Below are 24,229 nucleotides of genomic sequence, written 5' to 3'. Positions count from 1 at the left end.
TGGGAGGGAGACAAACCATAAGTGACTCTTAATCTCACAAAACAAACTGAGGGTTGCTGGGGGGAGGGGGTTTGGGAGAAGGGGGTGGGATTATGGACATTGGGGAGGGTATGTGCTTTGGTGAGTGCTGTGAAGTGTGTAAACCTGGTGATTCACAGACCTGTACCCCTGGGGACTAAAAATATATGTTTATAAAAAATAAAAAATTTATAAAAAAAAAAAAAGAAAGAAACCCTCTGTGTAAAAAAAAAAAAAAAAAAAGATCCCACTTACAAGGTCTTAGGAATGTTCTTCTCTTTCCCCCTGTCCTGGTCCTCCTTCCCTTCCTCTTCCTCTTCTTCTCTTTTAAATTTTCAATATAAAATGAGTCAGAGTGGCAACATTTGTGATAACATCTACTAAATCTGTATGGGGAAGCAACTGCTAGAAAATTAGAAGGAAAGGTAGGAGAAGCCAACCCCTCAGAAGGCCAGACATTCTTTGGGAAAAGGGCATTCTTCACTCTTTGCTGGCTGTAGAGTAAAAATATCTCTCCTCTTACAAAGTGGAGACTGTAGATGTTTTCTTCCTTATTCAGCTTTAACATTGTTTTATTTGCATTTTCCCAGGACCTGGGCACCTTGTACAAACTTAGAATTCTCCTTATGGATAACTTATATTTAAAAGTACTGCTTTATAGAGCCTTAATAATTTATAACTTTCTATAAGTATTCCTTGTTGCAGTACTAGAATGTACTAGAGTTTTAAAAATTGTATTATGGCTATAACTTTTATATCTTTTCCACAGCTGACTGCTGGAGTTACTTATACTTTAGACTTCAAAGTAGCATGCGTATTATTTAGATGGTGATTATTCCATAGTTCTAGGGTGTGATATTCTATAATCACTTATTTTTTCACTTCGATTAATACAAACTTAGCAAAATCTTTTATGATAATATACTATCACCATGCCATAATTCTAATCCTTGTAACACTGGTATTTCTCACCTAAAGTAATTTTGAATGAGAAAACATCTGACTTACTCATGGGAATTGTCAGAATAATAGAATATATTTTATGAATAACTCCTTTAAGTTTAATTTTCTTGAAATTAATTTCTGATTTTATGATTTGACTATTTTATTACTCTTACTTAATTAATATGGTTTAATTCTTATTTGTTTCATTAAATTTATTTAAAAGTTTATCAACATTAATTCAGTATGTTTTTATATGTTCATTGAAGTATATGTTGATTATATTGAAGAATATATGGTATATGGAACATGTTTTGGGTGGAATCTACCTGATTCAAAGACTGAATTCAGTAATTATGTTAGAATGTAGGGGGATACTATCATAGGTATTGATAGGATGATTAGATACATACCTTTGTCAGAATACAATGACACATGAAGGAAATTGATTGATAAGGAAAATTCAACAAGATTTTTATGTTTTAAGAGTTTTACCTATCTGTGTCCTCCTTTTATTACTTGCGTGTAATTAAAATCATTTCATTACAGGCATCCAAGCAGATGTAAGCAACAATAAATTCTTTGACATTCACAACAATTTGTGAAGTCATTAAAAGATACGTTATTTAGTCAAGCCGATTTGGGCATTGAATTGTTCTCCAGAGAAATATTTATATGGAGAGATTTATTATGAGGAATTGCACATATGATTATGGAGGCTGAGGAATCCCACGATCTGCTGTCTGCAGTGCGGAGACCAAGGAAGGCCAGTGGCATTTAATTTGGCCTGAGTCTGAAGGCCTGAGAACCAGGGACTCTGATTGTGTGAATCCCAGTCTGAGGGCAGGAGAAGAGGAGATGACATATCCCAGTTCACTCCATGAAGCAAGTTAAAAGAGAGGAATTCCTTCTTCCTCTGCCTTTTGTTCTACCCAGGTCCTCAGTAGATTGTATGATGCCCACGCACACTGGGGAAGCAGTCCCCTTTACTAAATCCACTGACTCAGATGCTAATCTCATCTGGAAATATGGTCACAGACACACCCAGAAATAATGTGGAATCTTGACGCCCTGTGGGCAGTCAAGGTGACACACACAATTACTCATCACAAGCCTTCAACATGCAGTTATAAGATCATGATTAAAACCAAGCTTGATCAGTTGCATCCAACATGGAAAGGTGATATTAAATTTTTGATAACTTTTAAAAGTTATTTGCAATGCTAAAATAACATTTTTTCACTAAAGTATTTTAACTCGCAATTTAAAAGTATGTGGATTAGAAAGTTTTTGGTATCAACCACAGTCTTTAAGTGTGACCACAGGTTACTAGCAATATGAAAAGCCTTTTTATATTGAAAACAAATCTCTGTTTAGAGAAAGTACTAAGTATTCATAAACCCAAGAACATTTAATACATTGTCTGTTGTGACATTTTTAATGAAATCTGATGGAACTTTGCTTTCCTAATTCTGTTAATCATGTATTTGATCAAATGAAAATTATTTTGCTGTGGAGTCTTTAACTCAGGAAGCTACTGACCATTCTTCTTTACAATGTCATCTGGACGTTTGTGCAAGAGAGGAAAAATCTTACATGTCTATATCACAAAGTTGGAACTTGGGGGTTGCATCAAGGGAGGACTTCTTTTTCATGAATTCAATTATTCTAAAATCAGGTCAGAAATCAAATAGTCTAATATCCTTGCAATTCTTTCTCTCTCCCCACTTCTATTAGTTTGCCGGAATCTTAAAGGGAATAACAGCCACGTTTCCCTCATCTATTTCCGCATGCAAAGGAAAAATGGCCCTCTCTGGTCTCTTCGTAGACATAGATCATTTTCAATCCAAATTATTTCATTCACACAGGACCTTCAGGAACCAGGTCTTATAGAATATGAATCCCTCACAGTAGGTAAGAAGATGCGAGTAACAAGACTGTTAGTATAAAGAAGGGACCATTGATTCAATAGCAGTAGATGGACGCATCCAGGAACTAGATTCAGTCTTAGCAAAGTGCAATTCCTGCTTTGGGCTTCAGTTTTCTCACCTGTAGACTAAGACTGGAGACCTTCTAAGTGACCGCCAGCTCTGTTAGTGGTCTAGTCCTCCCTTCCAGCCTCCCTTGCCTCCTCCTTTTCATCCTTCTGTCCCTTCCTTCTCCTCTTCCTACTTTCTAATCCCTCTTCCTTCTTCTCCTCTTTCCCACCCCCTTGGGGTATTATCAGAACTGTTCTACTCCTGTTGAAAGAAAAGATTTTCTTTCTATCCTTCTGGGCATTCTCTCTCCACTTTGTCTTTTCACCATTTTCAGGGTCTTCACTCTTGGCCCTAGGCAGGAGATTCTACTCATGAGCTTTCATCATCTCTCCAACCCATCATTTAGAACTACCTTTGAGAATTACCTCCAATGCAAAGGCTTAAATGAGAATTTATCTCCTGCTCTAAGGAATGCATACACCAAAACGATAGACTTATTCTACCTTCTAACTTCTACGCATTGGTGATTGCCTCTTTTTTCAGCTTGATTAACAGATTCAAAACTGCGAACAGCTTTAATTCTCCCTCTTTTTTGCCTCTTAGTGATGGAACATCCATCTCTCTTCATCCTCTGAACCAGATTGCTTAGTAAACATTCACAGGCCCTCCACAATTACCAGTTGCTTTTCAACTGGTAATATTTTTTCTCTTCAATTCTAAACATTTTTTATCTTCAATTCTTCTTCTTATTTTTATCATTTTCATACCATTTTAAAAGACCATGGCAGAAGAAACGGAGGCTCAGCTTATGGGAATCAAATTAAAATGAACAACGTAAGTTGTTCTTTAAAAAACTTTTTGAGGACACCTGGGTGGCTCAGTGGATTAAGTGTCTGCCTTTTGTCTGAGGTCATGATCTCAGGGTCCTGGGATCGAGTCTAGCATTCAGTTTCCTGCTCAGTGGGGAGCCTGCTTCCCCCTCTCCCTCAGCCCCCCCTCCTCCTTGTGCTTTCTCTCTCAGTCACTCTTTCAAATAAATAAATAAAATCTCTGAAAAACAATCCGAGGGTTTTGGAGGGGCTTTACGGGGGTGGGAGGTTGGGTGAGCCTGGTGGTGGGTATTAAGGAGGGCACATGTTGCATGGAGCACTGGGTGTGGTGCATAAACAATGAATTCTGGAACACTGAAAAGAAATTTAAAAAATAAATAAAAAATTTAAAAAATCTTAATAACTAAAAATAAGTAAATGTTTTGAGATTATTAACTAAAAGTTATGACGATTTAATGATTCGAGAAAGACTGAACGAACAGAGGGAGGCTCTAGGAGAAGTTTGTGCTTCTTCATTCAGAGTCAAGATTGCATCCCCAGTGGGATGGGGCGCCTGGGTGGCTCAGTGGGTTAAGCCTCTGCCTTCGGCTCAGGTCGTGATCCCAGGGTCCTGGGATCGAGCCCCACATCGGCTCTCTGCTCTGCGGGGAGCCTGCTTCCTCCTCTCTCTCTCTCTGCCTGCCTCTCTGCCTACTTGTGATCTCTGTCTGTCAAATAAATAAATAAAAATCTTTAAAAAAAAAAAAAAAGATTGCAGTGGGAATGGGAGGGCTGGCCAGGGACTTGGAGTTGCTGAAACAAGTACTCACTCCTGGTGGGAGAAGCGATGTGGGTTAGCGACTAAAAGGCATTTCAAAGTGAGATGGGAACTTAAAGATCCATGGGGAAACCAGAGAAGGGGTTTAAAGAAAGAGTAGGTCAGCCTTAAGGAGGGAAACATTTTTTTCTGAGACACTTCAGACTGATTGCAGGGGAGAATGGTAGAGAGCAGAATGGAGAAAATCAGGAGGAGACTATGGTGTAAGTCGAAGATGAAAAGCAGAGCAAGTGTGAAGGACTTTTCAATAGCAAGAAGGTATTGAAATGGGTTACCCAAGTCTGTTCAGCCCCAGGAAAGGTAAGCTGACAGGCTAATGTGCCAGTGACAGGTCACTTTCCATTCCCTTTCAATAAGGTGTGGAGTCGAGCTCCCAGGATAGCGAGTCAATAAATAGAAGGGCTTTGAAATTTATTTCTATTTGTTGGAATTTGCTATATATGCCTGTACCTTTGGATACCATCAAAGATGACTTGTAAGTCTATGGCTTATACATTTTCTTCCGTATATGTAAAAAACATAATTATAAAGATGGTAATAGGAATAAGGCTCTTTGTGAGGCTGGTGTTTTCAACTCTCCATCTGACTGTCTAGGAAATATATTCAAGGGCAGATATGGTCTTAAGTCCAACATGGGAGAGGCAGAGTGAAATAGTACTACAAAGTGGTTTTGATTTTCTCAAGTTTCAAGGACAAGAAAACCGAGGTTCCTAGAGCTTTCATGACTTGTCTAGAGCTTGATGGCTATGATAGCAGTTTCTTACTGTGCTCCTTTATTTAAAATATTCTGCAGTATCACAAAAAATCTTAGTCAGTATTTTTGCCACCAACTTATATCATCTTCCCTTGGTTTTTGTTACTACTAGGAGTCATTGACAACAGACACTTTTTTCCATTAAAAGATATTTTAGCACTTTGTGCTAATAATTACTTACACTCCACTATCACTATTTTTTCAGCTTCTTGGAAATTCGCTTTGAGCCTTTTAACACCTTGGCCTTACACTTCTTTAACTTCTCACTTCTAGTCATTTGCCAAGCCCTGTTGATTTTTTTTAATAGACTTTAGTTTTTAGAGCAGTTTCAGGCTCACATATAAACTGAACAGAACGCAAGATTCCGCATCTATCCCCTACCCTCGCTCATGCCCGGCCTACCCCATTCTCAGCCTCCCCTATCAGAGTCAGACATTTGTTGGAATTGGTGAACCTCAGTTATCACATCACTACCAGCCGGGTCTATAGCTTACATCAGAATTCACTCTTGATTTTGTATATTCCAGAGGTTTGGACGAATTTATAACGACACATATCGACCATTATAGTATCATACACAGTATTTCCACTGCCCCAAACATCCCTCTGTACTTTGCCTCCTATCCCTATATTTCCTCTGATCTCTGACAACCACTAATCATTTTCCTACATCCACAGTTTTGCCCTTTTTAGAATGTCATATAGTTGGAATCATACAGCTTGTAGCCTTTTCAAATTGGCTTCTTTTACTTAGTAAAATGCATTCAAGTTCCCTCCATGTCTTTGCATGGCATCATAGCTCATTTCTTTTTGTTTTTCTTTTTCTTTTTTTAAAGATTTATTTATTTCAGAAAGGGGGAGGGGCAGAGGAAGAGGGAGAGAGAATTGCAAGCAGACCCCCGACTGAGCACAGTGCCTGATGTGGGGCTCCATCCCAAAACCCTGAGATCATGACTTAAGCCAAAACTGAGTCAGACACTTAATTGACTGAGCCACCCAGGCACCCCTTATTTCTTTTAATTGTTGAATAATATGGCACTGTCTGGATGGACCACAGTTTTACCCATTCATCTCCTGAAGGACATCTTGGTTGCTACCAAGTTTTGGCAATTCTGAATAAAACTGCTGGGAACATCCATGCAGAGGTTTTTATGTGGACATAAGTTTTCGATTCCTTTGGATGGTTTTGGTTTTGTGAGAAACCACCAAACTGCCTTCCAAACTCTCTATACAATTCTTTGTTCCCACGAGCCTTGAATGATATTTCTTGTTGCTTGACATCTCCCACACCCTTTGGTGTCAGTGTTCTGCATGTAGCCTTGTTGATTGCACTTCTCTTGTGTCTGTAATTCATGAATCTTTTCTTCATGAATGCTGTCACCCTTAACATTCAGATTCGTTCCCCCACCCCTCAGGACCACTGCAGGAGTCCCTTAACAATTCACCTGCCTTAACCAGGTCTACCTCCCAGCCCAAATCAGGTAGTGCCACCAGATTCATTGAGTAAATATCAGCTCTAGTATTTCACTTTTCCATTCAAAAGTCACCAGAGGCTTTTGTCTAATAAATAAAACAGAGCTTGGCATTGAAAATGCTCCAAGATCTTTCTCTAGCCTACCCTTCAAATATAATTATCCTCTATAATCCTGTCTTGCAAGTCAAACTACCTTTTCTAACCCCCTTTTCTGGGTCAGCTTCATGTTTTCTTGCTTCTATCTCCTTGAGGGTTTTCCCTCTTCCTTTCATCATTGTTTGTTTGTTGTAACAACATAATACATCTAGTGAGTCTCCATGCTACTGGCTCGCTCTCCTCTTAGACCTGCATTCTTCTTTCGCCACCTCTGCTATGAGGTTGGGCTCTAACTTTTCTTCACTGTTCTGCTAAAGGACTTTCTTTGGTCTCCCTCTCTCCACACTGCTGTCATGGTGATTTTTCTCTTGTAGAAATCTCTCTCTCTCTCTCTTTTTTTTTTTTCAAGATTTTATTTATTGATTTGACAGAGAGAGATCACAAGTAGGCAGAGAGGCAGGCAGAGAGAGAGAGAGAGGAGGAAGCAGGCTCCCCACTGAGCAGAGAGTCGGATGCGGGGCTCAATCCCAGGACCCTGGGATCATGACCTGAGTCGAAGGCAGAGGCTTTAACCCACTGAACCACCCAGTAGCCCCTCTCTTGTGGAAATCTTAAGCTACCATTTTCCTGCTTGGAAGCTTTTCCTGTTCTCCATTTCCTGGAGCAAGATCTTTGGCTTCTTTCTCAGGTCAAATCGTGGCATTTTTACATCTCACCTCTTGTTCTACCACTTTCTTTCTTTATGTACATTTTGTTCTATGACAACATGCGAAGTTGTATATCTCTTTGCTTTTCTACTGTCCTAAAATTTTTCCCTGCCTTGTTCACCTGATAGACTCTTAATTTATGCTTTACGTTGTTCTTTAGACATGACCTCCTGAAGCTTTTCCTTGAATACCCCAAGCAGAGCGAAGCTGTCCATTTTCTCAGTGTTTCAGTATTGCTTCTAGTGGTTGCTGGTGTCTTGTTCTATTATGGTTACCATTTTACATGTCTGACTTTTATCGTAACTGTGTGTAAGGGCCACACCTTATTTATGTTTACGTCTTTAGCATTGGAAAGAACGGGGTGCAGTAAATATTTGTATATTTATAATTTGGTTGATTTGAAATCAACCTCAACACATTCAGGTCCAACACATACCCCAAGTTTCCTCCCAGTGGAGTGATCTTTTCCGTGGAGACCTTCCCTGGCGTCACCCCTCACCCTTCTTCCCGTGTCTGTAACACTGTGATAGTCCCTCTCTTTTAACACACACATCTCACATTTTGATGCCTGGAAAGAATTTTTTTCCTTCTTCCTGAATTGTCAGCCCTTGAAGGAGAAATCCAGTTTCTCATCTTTTATCTTTTCTAAACTTTAATACATGTTCTTTGCAAATATTAGAAGCAAAATAAATATGGGTTAAATAAACAAATTAGTGCATAATCCCTTTAATGTTCATTGCATGGAAAAATCAAAGAAATTTATAATTTTAAGGGAACTTTGGGATAATTTACTCTAATGTCTTCGTCTTACATCTAAGAGAGGCAAATTCAGAGAAGTTCTGCTACTGTCATCAAGATCTCCGTGCTTAAGATGGAAAAAAATCAGGGCAAGAATCAGTCTCCAGATTCCTAGACAATGTTTTTATATATTTGTAATTATACTACTCTACCTCTTAAAGTGTATAAGCTATCACCTGAGTCTCTTTAACGCTTTATGTGGTAATATGTCCAATTCATTGCTATTTTTCAATGATAATTATATAAGTTATACATTGCTGGATAAGTTTTTTAATGAATTTTTTACTTGGATAATTATTAAAGAACAACTATATTATCACTCATAATACAGGAAGAAGATATAGAACTATTACAAAATGAGATATTTACACAAACATATTCATTATTAATTCTAGGAAAGGACCTTAAGAAAACCACTCTTAGAATTAATTTAGAAACAGACTGCATGTTCAATAGCAAATTATTTCATTTAGAATATCAGCACAATTATGTGATTGTCATAAATTGAATATAAAACATAAATAGTATATACTTTGGTTAAGTAGTCTTATTTATGCAAACAAGCAAGTTTATTTTTTTAAATTTATTTATATTTTTAAAATTTTTTAATATTTTATAAACATATAATATATTTTTATCCCCGGGGTACAGGTCTGTGAATCGCCAGGTTTACACACTTCACAGCACTGACCATAGCACATACCCTCCCCAATGTCCATAGCCCCACCCCCCTTACAAGCAAGTTTATTAATATAGTTCTCTGACTCATTCTGTGTCTATACTTTCTTCATGTATTTTATACATGTATTCATGCAAAGTATATCAGTATGCAAGGCATCGATTTATCATGGCTGCCACTTTATACAGATAATTTAATCCCCCCTCTAGAAAATTGTCAAACATTTTATATCTTTTTTTTTAAACCTTCTTTATGTCTTAAAGGTTACTTTTGAGGGATAAGTAAGAACATGCCATTGTTTTGGACTCTAGCAAACATTACATTCTCAGGTAGGATGGAGGATGGTTTCTGACTATCTTTTCATATTTTCTCTTTGAAAGGTCAATAAGATTTGTGGCCGTCCAATCAGAGCACCTACACAAAGCCCCCGTTGTTCTTTTGAAGGAAGCAAAGAGAAGCACGGGATGAAGATCTCTCCCAGAAACGATGAAGAGACACTTGCCAACAGAAGAAAGTAAGACATTTGTTTTACAACCAGAAAGAGAAGAGAAAGTAAGCCATTAATTTTCAACAGAATAGAATGCATTCAATTAAGTAGAACAAAATACACTATTGAAGAAAAAAGATCACCATTAATTATTTTAAAATTCAGCAGTTGCTCCTGTTCAATTAATTAGGAATATAAGTTCAACTTGAGACCAATAAAACTTTCTAATAAGGCACACTTGCTATAATATAATATGGCAAGCAATAGGCACATGTGCTCGTTACGCACTTAAAATATGGCTAGTGTTCAGTGTCAGACAGCAGATCTCTAGGACTTACTCATCTTGCTTAATGGAAACTTTAAGCCCGTGAATTAATATCTTTCCTTCTCTCTGTGACCAACAATACTGTATTGTACCCTTCAAATTTTAAGAGGGTAGATCTTACCACAATTTAAAAAAAAAGTTTAAAACACAGCTAGTGTGACTGAGGATTAAATTTTTAAATTTTAATTAATTTTAGTCTTAATTTTACATTTAGCTACCGTATTGGATGGTGAACACAGAGCTTTTACATATATGATAAATCAGTGTTTCTGCATGCTAAGCATCTGTTAGAAAATAGTTGGATAAGAAGAAGTTTCTAAACCTTTTATCTGGAATGCTGAAAATGGCTGTTGATTCAAAATGATAAGGATTGAGTGGCTTGCTTCTATAACTCACATTTCTTTTTTTTTTTTTTTAAGATTTTATTTATTTATTTGATAGAGACACAGCAAGAGAGGGAACACAAACCGGGGGTACGGGAGAGGGAGAAGCAGGATTACCCCAAGCAGAGGGCCCAATGTGGGACCCCATCCCGGAACCCTGGGGTTGTGACCTGAGCTGAAGGCAGAGGCTTAACAACTAAGCCACACAGGCACCCCTATAACTCGCATTTCTACTGCTATTCCCATCATCATTTCACATGTTAAATTAAAGCCTTCATTAATATCTCCTTGCTTGATAATTGGCAGTCAAACTGAAAAACTCTTAGAGCTAAAGGAAACTATTAATTTATTTCTTTTTGCATTCTGTTGACCGGAGTATGTCTTGGCAAATATTAGATTCTCAGTGAGTATTTTTGAATTGAATTGAAATCCAGAATTCTATATTAATTTATTAATTCAAATAGTTATCTCTAATAATACCTTATGGCAAACTCAGTATATTACATAGCTTTACTCTCGATAATGCAGAATCTGTCTTTCCTTTTGGGACAGTGCTCCCAATTGCCTCATTCTCTTTTCAGATGGACTCTAATTTGGAATAAAGATCTGGGCTATTGCTGGCTATTTGCTGCAGCTCAAAAGAATTAGCACTTTGTTTGCATGCAAAGTAGCTGTCCTTTATCCTTCTAAACATCTATAGTGATCAGTAGTCTTTTCTCGGATTTGAGAAATTATTGTGCGTAGTTTGCTATCTCACGTATAGTGGCTAGGTATAGTGTAGAGTGGTTCTTATAGCTTGGGAAGGAAGCTAGGAAGCTCTTAAGTCCTTAAAGGTCATGTCTGTTTCACCACCAGAACAACTCAGTGTTTGGAAAGACAAAACAAAACCGAACACAAGTGAAATGTCCAAGGAATAATGAGGGGCTCATATAAATAGCTAGTTTTGTAAGTATCTATCCAGACACTGAATAGACCTTGTTGTCACCAATCTTGCAAACTCCTGTATTTCTGTCCCTAACCAGCCAGCCACCATTAGCCATGTCCCATGAACCAGAGTAGATACATCATAGACTTGTCTCACACCATACAAAGTGAACAACCAGAGGTATTACACATGAGCCCACTTATGTTATTTATGTCTACACTTTTTTTATTGTCACTCTTATATGGAACTTAATTGCAACAGCAGTATACTTCTGCTTAATACTTACATATTGTGCAGACCTATCCATGAGATACTCCTGAATTTTATTTATTCTTCATCACTCATAATTCCCCATGAGGTTATACATTTCAAAAGAAAGAGCTGGGGAAACGTAGCAGAGTAGGTGCTGAGTGAGTTTGAGCTACTTTCTGTGCATCTTGTGCTTTTTCCACCCACTTGAGTCTGATTTTCAATAGGTCACTTCCACATGATGATATATTGCTTGTATACAGGCCTAATCTCATAGCGTGGCAGATCAGAGAGCAGTTAGATCATTGGTATCTCAGGTTCCTGTGTCACTTGCTAACTCATGGTCAAGTGTATAATTTTTATCGGATTTGAGTTGGAAACCAACTGACCAACCAAATAAAAACAGTGTTTAGCAAAAGCAAGAACGCCTTTAGTCCAAAATCTTTGATGTCTATACTATTATTCTTTGAATGGGGCTTTCTTTCCTTTTCTTTTCCTTTCTTGCCTTTTTTTTAAATCTTAACCCATAGCTTTTTTCTATTTTATTATTTATTTATTTATTTATCTTATTAACATATAATGTATTATTTGTCCCAGGGGTACAGGTATGTGAATCTTTAGGCTTACACATTTCACAACACTCACCATAGCCCATACCTACCCTAATGTCCATAGCCCAACCACCCTATTCCTCCCCCACGAACCTCCAGCAACCCTCAGTTTGTTTTGTGAGATTAAGAGTCCACCTCCTCTTCTGAATCTGGAAGTGTCGTCGGGTCTAAAATGAGTTTCTTGTAGACAACATATCAGCTGGTCTTCTTTTTCTTCTCCATTTTGTTACCTGTGTCTTTTGACTGGGGCATTTAGCCCATTTACATTCAGGGTAACTATTGAAAGATATGAATTAGTGCCATTGCATTGCTTGTAAGATGACTGTTACTATATATTCTCTGTTCCTTTCTGGTCTGTTACTTTTAGGCTCTCTCTTTGCTTAGAGGACCCCTTTCAATATTACCTGTAGGGCTGGTTTGGTGTTTGCAAGTTCTTCTAGTTTTTGCTTTTCCTGGAAGCTTTTTCTCTCTCCTTCTATTTTCAATGACAGCCTAGCTGGATATAGCATTCTTGACTGCATATTTTTCTTGTTTAATGCTCTTAATATATCATGCCAGTCCTTTCTGGACTGCCAGGTCTCTGTGGATAGGTTGCTGCCAATCTAATATTTCTATCATTGTATGTTACAGACTTCTTGTCCCTAGCTGTTTTTAGGATTTTCTCTTTGTTACTGAGACTTGTAAGTTTTAGTATTTGATGATGGGGTGTGAAACCTATTTTTATTGATTTTGGGCCTTCTGGATTTTGATGCTTGTTCCCTTTGCCAAATTAGAAAAATTATCTGCTATAATTTTCTCCAATATACCTTCTGCCCCTCTCTTTCTTTTTCTTCTGGGATCCCAATTATTCTATTACTGTTTCATCTTATGGTATCACTTATCTCTTGATTTCTCCCCTCATGGTCCAGTAGTTGTTTGTCTCTATTTTGCTCAGCTTCTTTGCTCTCTGTCATTTGGTCTTCTATATCAGTACTTTTCTCTTCTGCCTCATTCATCTTAGCAGTAAGAGCCTCCATTTTTTATTGTACCTCATTAATAGCTTTTTTGATTTCAACTTGGTTAGATTTTAATTCTTTTATTTCTCCAGAAAGGGCTTTTATTTTTCCACAAAGGGATTCTCTAATATCTCCCATGCCTTTTTTGAGCTCAGCTAACACTTTGATAATCATCATTCTGAACTCTAGTTCTGACATATTACCAATGTCTGAATGAAATACCTAGCCATTCGTAGTGACTCTTGTTCTTCTTCTTTTTTTAATCATAAGTTTTTCTGCCTGTCATTTTATCTGGATAAGAATATATGAATGAGAGAATAAAATACAAAAAGCTTGGCAAAGACTCCAGACTAATGTACACTAACCAAATTAGAAGAGACCCAAAACCATGGGGAGAAGAAAGAGGGAAAAAGAAATTTAAAAAAGTAAAAAATAAGAAAAAAATATATATGTATTAGACTGGTGAATAGAATATAGTCACCCACTTGATATTGAGTGTATTCTGGTCTGTTAGAAGAAGCTACCTTCCAACATTTTAAAGAAAGAAAAACTCATATATATGTGTGTGTATATATATATATATATATATATACACACACACACATATAAGTGTATACACACACATACACACACACACAAAATAAGGAAAACATGATGAAGGAATGGAATGTGACTGTAAAGATGAAAATTTAAAAAAAAAAACATTCTAAAAAGGGAATTGATAATATGTTTGTTGAAAAAAGAAAAAAAGGGGGCGGTGGAATATGATCAGTCTGGAGACTAGAACAAAGCCATGCACTAATTTTAGGGTATGGTATATTTTGATCTGATAGAAGAAACTGTATCCCCAAATTTTAAAGTAAAAAGAAACCTATATGTAAACAAAAAATAAGGTTAAATACAATGAAGGGATAAAATATGACTGTAACAATGAAAATTTTAAAAGATTTTTTAAAAAGTTATTGATAAGATAAAATAGTTATAAAACATTAAAATAGGAAAGAGGAAAAGTTAAAAAAAATAGAATAAGAAGAAAATGAAATTTTAAACATTTAACTTTGGAAGACTAAAGGATCATGGGGAAAAAGCCATGCATTCTATGTGTTGCTTTTCCCTCGCTCTGGAGCTCATGAAAATGGCCGCCTCCCAATCTCTGGCCGAGAAGCCCCACTTCTCATAGCACCCTCAGAGCAAAGCAGTCAATCCCTCCTGTCTTCCTGGTCTCTGGCTGCAGTCCGTGCTCACCTGGCCTATGACTGAGCATTCCTGTCTCCAGTGCATGCCCTGTTTGGAGTCTCCAAACCCACCAGATTCCTGCAGTGTGCTCCTGCACTGCCCCTCCTGGAAGAGGAAGGAGGAGGTCTCTCTGGATCTGCTACTTGTGGGGTCTCTGCTCAAAGAGCAGTGGCCTGACTATGTCTCGGATCACAGTTTAAGGTAACCCCAAGCTGAGAGCTTTCTTGGCAGCCAGCTTCCCCACTCTGATACCTGGAGTCTCTGCCACACTGAGACACCCCTGGTATTTTTGTGATCCCACGATGCCTGAGACCACACTCTCCCCATGAGGGCTCCACCCCTCCTGAGCCTCTAGAACGATGTCCCTCAGTGGAGCAGACTTATAAATGCTCTGATTTTGTGCTCTGCTGCTCTCTCACTTGCCAGGAGCTGGCCCTTCCCCTGCGGTCTATCTTCCCATGTTTCCTCAGATTCACTTCTCTGCATACCCTACCTTCCAGAAAGTCGTCGATTTCTGTTCCTAGAATTGCTGCTTTTCTCCTCTTCAGTCTCTTGTTGAGTTTGTAGGTGTTCAGAATGGTTTGATAACTATCTAGCTGAACCCCTGGGACCTGGTGATATTTAGGTCTCCTACTCCTCTACCATCTTGCTCCTTTCCTAATGGGACTTTCCAGAATCTCTGAGGAGCATCTTCATTTGCCACTGGTACTTCAGGCATGCTTGAGTGGATAGGCTAAGTCCTCTGGACTGAATGTCAGAACAGTTTGCAAAATGCCAACCTACCCACTTTTCTTTCTCATGCAAAAGCTCCTTGGGGCTACTTTATAAATGGGTTGAAACAATACACTCAAGTGTGTGTCAAGTTTTCTCTAATTTGCCAAGGGACCCAAAAAGCGTTGTGCCTCTTCCTGAGTGCTAAGTCATCATAGAGGCAGAAATTGGTCTTTTACATTAGAATATCCCAATAAGATCTAGACCCCTGGACATGTAGGAGCCCTGCTGAATTGTCATGGCCTTGAAATGTCAATATTTTTCCCCACCAGAGGCATGCACATGTCTACTAAGGCAACTAGGGTGATGTGATCAATATTTTATTTTCAGCATGGTGTCCTGTAGGGTGTCAAAATGAGCAAGGTTCCTGTCTGTCATGGAGTGAGACAATTGCCCTGAGGTCTAACAGTGAAGACATTCTTACCAGCTGAAAGTGAAATATTCCTAATTATCCTTACTAATTGCTAAAGAGATAAAAGCATTTGCCAAATTGCTAGCTAGATAGCAGGTGGCAGTACATGTTTTGATTTGCTCTAGCAGATACCACATACAAAGGAGGATATAATTGGATTCACCCTCTGACTCAGGTTATGATAATCCAAACATTCTCTAAGCCTTCCTCTGTGTGCACAGATCAGCCAAGCAAAAGGAGTGAGCATTGAATAGACAGATTGAGTCAAAGATCTTTTTATAATACTATTCCTGACTAGTTTTCTGAACTGCGTTCTAATGGTCGGTCTGTTGATAGGATTGGATTTTCTATGTGTACAATCATGTGGTTCACTGGTAGAGCCATTCTAGCAAGAGGCTTGCTGTACCTTGTAAAATTCTTATAGTTTATGCACTTGTCTACTTTCTTAGGATATATCCCCAGAAACTCTTGCTCATATTCACAAGGAGAATTCTTGAGTATCTGTGGTGGCTGAGAGTTAGAGGCAAGTTATATGTCCATGCAAGGAAAAATGTAAAAATAAAATGTATTACTTTGTAACATTAAGAGTCAGAAGGAAAGAATATATTTTCCTGCATCAAAAAATATCATGATTAAAGAAAAAAAGGTGTTAAACAGAATGAAAATAGTACAATACCATTTTATAAATTAAAAACAAATACATAAAATCAATATGTATTTTTTAATGAAAGGATATGGCAAAGTACTTATATTAAATATGTAAGAAGAGTATGAAAACTAATTCAAGTAATAAGTTATGATAGTTTGCCAAGGGTTGAGGAGTATGCTTAGGTCTCTGTATCTCTAAAAATATGGGTATGTTTGTCTGTGTCTGCATATAAAAAAAACACATGTATACACTGTTATTTGTTATTTTAAACTCTAAGTGAATGTTTTCTTTTCTTTTTTTTTTTTTTAAACCTAAACCTATTTTCCTGGGGCCCCTGGGTAGCTCAGTGGGTTAAAACCTTTGCCTTTGGCTCAGGTTATGATCCCAGGGTCCTGGGATCGAGCCCCACATTGGGCTCTCTGCTCAGTGGGGGAGCCTGCTTCCTCCTCTCTCTCTGCCTACCTCTCTGCCTACTTTTGATCTCTGTCTGTTAAATAAGTAAATAAAAAATCTTTTTTAAAAATCCTATTTTCCTAATAAAAACATAGTTAAAACTCCTTTAGTCAAAATTTTCATGAGAGCTAATGATAATTTTTAAATAACCTTTTTTTGCCATTTCATATGCATAATTTTTTATTATGATGTGTAGTGGATATAAAGATTATCCAGATAGAGATAAAATGTAATTTGCTGAAGAGTTTTGACTGGGGACTTCCTGCTATAACTCATTAATTAGAACAAAATGAAAGTTTATTATAAAAAATAAAACAGATAAGGAAAAATCATTGACAAAATCATTGATCACTATTTTGTGCAATTCATAAATAAGTAAAGTTAAAAAATTTAACATCTTCTGAGTTAGTTTTTATAAATTAGTTTTGTATCATGGCAGGCTTTTTGAGTTTCTTTATTTACCTTGGACAATTTCCGTGAGAACAGATAGATAGAAGAACTATTTACTGATTTAAAGGACTTTAAAACTATTAAAAGAAGGCTTTGGATCAACAACAACAAAAACCACACCAGTTTCAATAAATATAATTGTTCTAGTAGCTGAAATAGAAATTGTAAAATGCATCATTTATTTTGCTGGTATAAATGGAGATAAACACTGTTCTATGTTTAACAATTTAAAATACATTTTTGCATATAAATAGTTTGTAGTCTTTTAATATTATACTGGCAGAGTTTATAAGGCACCTGGGTGGCACAGTTGATTAAGACTCTGATTCTTGAGTTTGGCTCAGGTCATGATCTCAGGGTTGTGAGATCAAGGTCTGTATTAGGCTCCATGCTCAGTGGGGTGTCTGCTTGGGATTCTCCCTCTCCCTCTGTCTCTCCCACTCATGCACTATCTCTTTCTCTCCTTTTAAAAATAAATAAATCTCTAGACATCATTTCTTTAGTGGTATATCTAATAAAAAGAAAGTTATTTAAAGTTTATCTTTTTTATTTTAGTAATCTCTACACCCAATGTGGGGCTCAAACTCACAACACCAAGATCAAGAGTCACATGCCTTTCTGACTGAGCCAGCCAGGTGCCCCAAAATTTGTTGTTTAAATATACAAATTTGCTGTTTAAAATTATGTTAAATTTCTGGCACCTTGACCTAAAAAAATCATTTTCCAGTTTTATCACAGTTTAATTTATAAATTTTCTATTATTCAAGCAGTTCTTTTGAGGTTGTGTTACTCTAACTATTTTGAATTATAAATAATTTGACCAATTAACTTTTTTTAGAAAGTTATCCAACACTATTTATTAAGTGGTGATTAATTATATTTTTGTTTTTCAGTTGGGATGTTTAGCCAATTTTTAAAAATATTCATTTATTTTAGATAGAGACAGCTCACACTTGCACATATGATTTGGGGAGAGCATCTCTAGCAGACTCCCCACTGAGCATGGAGTCTGACAAGGGGCTCAGTCCCATGACCCAAGAGATCATGACCTGAATTGAAATCAAGAGTCAGGTGCTCAACTGACTGAGCCACACAGGTGCCCGAGTCAGTTTTTTACAGTGATATATGGTGTCCTTTTTTTAAAAAAAATAAAGATTGTATTTCTTTAAGTAATCTCTACACCCAACGTGGGGTTCAGACTTACAACCCGAAGTTCAAGAGCCCCACGTTCTACTGACTGAGCCAGTGATACATGATATCCTGAAGTAGTTTAAAGCTATCATCTTGTTCTTTATTTTCTCTTTACCCCATGTTCTTCATTCTTTTTTTTTTTTTAAAGATTTATTTACTTAGAGAAAAGAGAGTACTGTGTGGAAGCAGGGGGAGGGGCAGCGGGAGATGGACAAAATCTCAAGCAGACTCCTTGCTGAGTGGGAAGCTTGACCTGGGGCTTGATCTCACCACCCTGAGATCATGACCTCAGCGGAAATCAAGAGTCAGGTGCTTAACCAACTGAGCCCCCAGGTGCCCCATGTTCTTTAATCTTTCTTTATTTATCTTTTCTTGCCTTCATTTGACTTTAATAGGTATTTAATTTTTTTAAAAAAATCGTCATGGCTTTTTTTTTTTAAGATTTATTTATTTATTTGAGAGTGAGAGGGAGTATGTGTGTGGACACACAAGTTGGGGGAGGGGCAGAGGGACAAGATGACTCCCACTGCTCAGGACTCTGGGATCGTGCCCAGCTGAAGTCAGATAGATGCTTCACCAACTGAACCACCAGGTGCCCCTTCAGGGCTTTTTATTTGCATTTCTTTATTATGCTAATGGTTACCATAGAGATCATAATGTGCCTTTTTAATTTTTACTATCTACTTTGAATTAGAACTTTTACCACTTCATTGAACAATATAAGAACTTTAAAAGTTTTAGTCAGTTACCCTTTTCCTATCTTCTGTTACCCTATTCCTAACCAAGATGTTGCTTCTAACAACATTTTAACAACTTCTGAGATATTAGTTATTGTTTTTAAATAGTTAATATTTACTTATAATAACTCATGTTTTATTCTTTCATGTGCTTTTCTTTTAGTTCTGTGTGTCCATCTAGAATCATTTTGCTTTATTTAGCCTTAGTATATTTTTCATTGCTTATTACTGTTAATGAATTTTCTCAGCTTTTATTTGAACACATCATCATTTTTGAAGAATATTGTTGCCAGGTCCAGAATGCTAGGTAGTTGCCAGCTACCATTTAAAAAAAATATATATATATATATATATAACTGTCCATAATTAACTTCATGACATGACACAGTCAGTTGGATGGGAGGCTTAATGGAAACATTTAGTAGGAGAGACAACTACAGTGGTTGGAGCTGCTTGTGTCCTACTCACATCCCTTTACCTGGCCATCTTATCTGCCTCCTGGCTTCTCTCTCCTGGTTGCTGATAATGCATGGCCGCCCTCCTCTCTGGGGAGTCGCACTCAACAAATTGGAGCCATCTATATTCATTATCTATTGGTACTTAACAAGTTGTTCCCAAACGTAGTAGCTTAAAGCAACAACAACCATTTCTTACACAATTTTCTGTGGGCCGGAAATTTGGGAGCTTCTTGGCTGTAGGGTTTTGGCTCAGGGTTTCTTTCTGGCTGTGGTCTCTTAGGGTGTGGCTGTCAAGGTCAGGTGAGGCTGCAGGGCTCTGAAGGCTCGAGCGGGACGTGATACCATCTTCCAAGATGGCGCACTCATAGGGCTGTTGGCAGGAGGCCTCTCATTTTCATCACGATGACTTCTTGAGTTTTCTCACAACTCTGTAGCTGGCTTTCCTCGGGCAGATAATCCAAGAGAGAAAGGCAGATGCTGAAGTGTTTTCATGGTCTAACCTTGATGTCCCCACTGTCACTACTGCAGTACCCTATGGGTTACATGGGTCAGTTTTCTTCCATGTGGAGGACTACACGCCATCTCCTCCCCTTGGAAGAGGGGGTTAACTTCCCACTGCTTCCACCCCTTGGCAGAGGCTCATAAGCAGTGCCTGACGGACACCAGGAGATTAAAGGCTTTGCCCTGACTCAGTGTGATACATCCAGATGTGTGATGTGGTCCACGTGTGCAGTCTGGCTGTGCCTGAGACCACATCCCGACGTACCTTTGTCCTGCCCACTCCATCCTACTTCCCTCACTGCCTCTCTCCCAACAGCATTGCCTCCATCAATCATCTGCATCCAAATTCCTGTCCCAGGAATGGCTTTTAGGGAGTCTGACCAGGAGATGTCTGAAAAAGTGCCTGAAATTGATGCAGAATAAGTATAAACTAAGGCAGAAGAGTAGTATCTTATCCTAAATACAGATATTTCTCTATAAATTCCCAAGTTTGCAGCCCCTTTGTTTTCTTTATTCCCTTTCTTTCTTTGTATTTATTTCTAAAGAGAACCCTTCTGTTTAATACCTTGTCTTTTCCTTGCTCTATTTCTAACACTTGAAGAAGGACATCCGAATCTGTCCTTGGATCTGAGAGTTGAAGTCTAGAGTATGTCAGTGTTTTGGTGTGGAAGGAGAGAAACGAAACAATAGCACTGGATTCTTTTGATGATATTTTGGAGACATGATGGTACTTGTTCAAACCCCCGCCCCTTTTTTTCTATTTATGTAGCATGCCAGTAATGAGCTAATTTGAGACTCTGAATTATGGGTACATACCAGTCACAGAGGTCTCCAAAAGTTGAAAAAAATCAAGGAAGAGCGACTGTTTCTTTAAGCATCGAGAAAAGCATCACTGTGTCTTCTTTTGGGGCAGAAACCAAAGAGGCACAGCTCTAGTGGACTCTGCACTCCTGTGTCTGTCTAAACCAGCCTAGGCAGAGTGATTTCCCTGTGGCGGTTCCTGCTCTCTGCTTGATTTCTTGAAGTTAGCTGGTAAGAATAAGCTATTAGCAAGCTTAAATCGGTGATAATTAGCGGTACATTATTATTTCAAAGTGGTGTGGCTGTGCCAATTAAGCGGGTAATTAGGAAAACCCCAGGACAATAAATTAAGACAGAGTCTCAACACCAGTGCCCCATCTGTTCTCCAGCAAGCATTCCAATTAGCCAAACCCCGCATTTAAGAATGCACCAATTAAGAGGATTGGCTGTATGCATGGCTGTGCATTGGGGTAATAGAGACTGTCCTAGATGGTTAGTAAAATTAAAATATTTTTAACCTAGGAGAGGTTTTTGATGTGAAAGTAGGGAAAAGAGCATTTTTGGAAACACTGGATTTTTAATGTTTGAGACAAAATATAATTGTTTTATGAATTTTTTTTTTTTTGAAATCACCCCTTCAGAACTTCAAGGAGTATCATATCATCAGGCAGCTCCATGCAATTCTCATGTGTTTATTAAATCTTGATTGGAGTAGGAATTTTATAACCTGAACATTAACAATTTTATTTATTGAGAATCGGAGCTAAAAAGGACATTTGAAACTACTTAACTGAAAGAGAGGAATGAGTCAGGCAGGCCATGTTCTGTTTCAGGATGTGTCTGTCCATGAAAGCAAATTAATTTTTACCCTGTTCATTGGAAAAGAACACAGCGGAGTGACTGAAATAATTAATTAAGCATAGGCAAAACTTTCAAACATAATCTGGATGAAGGACACTTAATATTATTTAGGATTATTGCCCAGATAGCTGGAATAGTTTCATATTACATGGGATCAGTTGGCTTACAATACATGAATTTCTATCTACATAGTCAAATTTTATTTAGCACAATGTTTTATTCGTGAAACCAAAATTAGTTAATGTTTAAAATTCTTAATGTGTGTTTGGGTGTATGTGTTTATATGGTTAAATCAATATTGACTTACCGAGCTTAATGATGAATTGTGTGTATACAAACTCGGTGGATGAAAATATCCATAGGTCAGGAAAAAGTCAACAGAGAAAAATTTAATATTACTTATAGGACTGGAGAAAGCAATTTCCAATCTATTTCCTAAAAGGAAGTTAGTGCTTCTTTGAGGTGCCATTATTATTTATTACCTGTAAGTTTAATTTACTAAAATAAAAGTCATGTTATCTTCAATGAGAACATTTCTGGTTAATTTAAAACAGCGCGTGGTGAGTGGTGGGAGCGAGGGCACCCAGGGCAGGACAGGCCAAGGCAAGGCTTTGGGTAGGGGGCAAAAGGCCAGGCCAGAGGAGGGCTGAGGGAACAGGAGCTCCCAGGCAGGCCAGCATCAAGACCTGAATGAATAATGAAAAGCAGGACCCCAGGGGGTCAAAAACCAGGCACACAGGAAGAAGGAAGGCCAGAAGGCAGAATAAACATATGGCAAAAGTTTAGGCTAGTGGTGCTTAACCTTTGCAGGTCATGTATCCCACAGAGAATCTGATAAAAACTTCCCCGAAAAAGAAAGTTCATAAATAAATACATGCAAAATTCTGTTGTAGTGAAAAGCAGTTTGCTCCAGCTAAAACTAATATTAAAAATAAAGCCTTTGAAAATGAGGTTTGCTCTTACTTTCTAGATGTTCATGGAAAAATTAGTGACCATTTCATGACATAATCTGAAACTAAATCCAACCAGTGAATGATTAAACTTACACTGAGCAGTATTTGTTCCGAAAGGGATGGATGAGAAATTGCAATTGTGACTGGTTTTAGGCGTGGCTGTGTGAACGTGTTTGGTATCTAACAGGTACTCTTTTTTTTTTTTTCTGATGATAGCAATTATTGAAAATCATACAAAGCAGATTTGTATAGTTATCCCTGGCTACAATTCGAACTCTTAGTTATTTGCTCAGATGAAGGTAGTGTTCTAATGAGGGAGGCTGAGATTTGTTCTTAAATCTTTAAAGTTACATTGTTGGTTCACAGTCCTTTGGTCCTCCAGTTAATTTGCAACATCTGTAATATGTAATATGCTCTCGCCTTGAAGATAGTGTGAGTAGAAATAAGCCCTCCTCAAATTTCTCACTGCAAAAAGAATGGAAAATATACATATTTTTTCTCAGTCATGGAAAGAATGACCTTTAAATTCTACAGTTTTTTCAAACGGATTCTCCAAAAACCCATTTCCCGGTAGCAGATTGGCCAAATGAGCTAGAAGCTTTTCAGTAGTGTTTATAATTGTGACTGTAGGGTTATCCAATTTATATGGTTCAAGATATCCCCCAACCGAAAAAAAAAAAAATCAAACTGGAGTGAGATTCTTCCTGTCTAATATACTTGAGAATATGTTTTCTTTCTTTTTTTCCTCCTTACAAAAAGGGAATCCATTATCCTTTTTCATTTGGAAAGTCAGTAAACATACGAAGTTGAAAACAAATTTCAATTTCTCATTTTTTTTTTCCACTCAATTTTTGGAGAGGTAAGGAAGATTTAAAGTTATGTCATACTGAAATTGACGATTTTTGTAGGAATGCATAAAAACTACTTAGGAATTTTTAGCAGAATCTATGGGGCCTGAATCAGGATGATGAGTGAGGCTTATTTCTTTAACTAAAGTACCACAATTAATTGTGTGTAGAAGCACCATAAGTGCTCAGTCTATAGCAAGAGTACTAAGCACTTTCTTCCACTTGGTTTTGCATAGCTAAAAGCATTTCCATCAATTTAAATCTGTTAATGGCTTTGGAAGGGTCTAAATGATGCCTATAATACTATGGGAAAGCAGGAAATAGGATATTTTTATTTTTTATACTATTGTATGTTTAAGGAAAATGACAGAGCTGCCAATTCCTCCACAATTGTCCTCAAAATAAGAGAAATGTCTTTTTAAAGTAGATTATATCATTTGATGGAAGCACTGGTTTTTCCTTCATTTTGTTTTGTTTTTGTGTTCACTTTCCATCTTCGCTCTCAGACGCAAATGTATATCAACCGTTTCCAGGGCACATCATGATCTCCGGAATTGTATGTGGGAACTTTTACTTGGAAGTGCAACTGAAGGAAAGTTCAAAGGTAGTTTCAGGAGGATTCTTCTTTCTTTAGGCCCATATTATAGACTTTCAGATCAACGTTCTTCTCAAAAATATGCTTCATTCTGTTTGATGACTTTGAAGATGAGCAGGTTTAAGGTGCCCCTTTGGCTGTGTTGGTTTCACTCCCTTCTGCAGGAATCCTGTTAGACATGCACACTGAGACTTTGGGGGTCCCACAGATTGAGTAAACTCAAAGGATTTATATTCATTGTATT

At 37.6% G+C, this 24,229-nt stretch overlaps 1 protein-coding gene across 2 annotated transcripts in view; it reads left to right on the top strand.

The window, feature by feature from the left end:
* GPC5 (glypican 5) overlaps positions 1–24,229 on the top strand; it is a 762,590-nt gene that overhangs the window by 309,097 nt on the left and 429,264 nt on the right. For both annotated transcript variants that reach the window (XM_059144298.1, XM_059144300.1), the window contains exon 4: positions 9,475–9,608. In XM_059144298.1, coding sequence (XP_059000281.1) covers positions 9,475–9,608 — 134 coding nt within the window. The remainder of the gene's footprint in view (positions 1–9,474; positions 9,609–24,229) is intronic.

This window comes from Mustela lutreola, chromosome 13 (genome assembly GCF_030435805.1).
Source record: "Mustela lutreola isolate mMusLut2 chromosome 13, mMusLut2.pri, whole genome shotgun sequence".
NCBI lineage: Eukaryota > Metazoa > Chordata > Mammalia > Carnivora > Mustelidae > Mustela > Mustela lutreola.
Note: the sequence above shows the minus strand (reverse complement) of the source record. Positions and strands in the feature narration are given on the sequence as shown.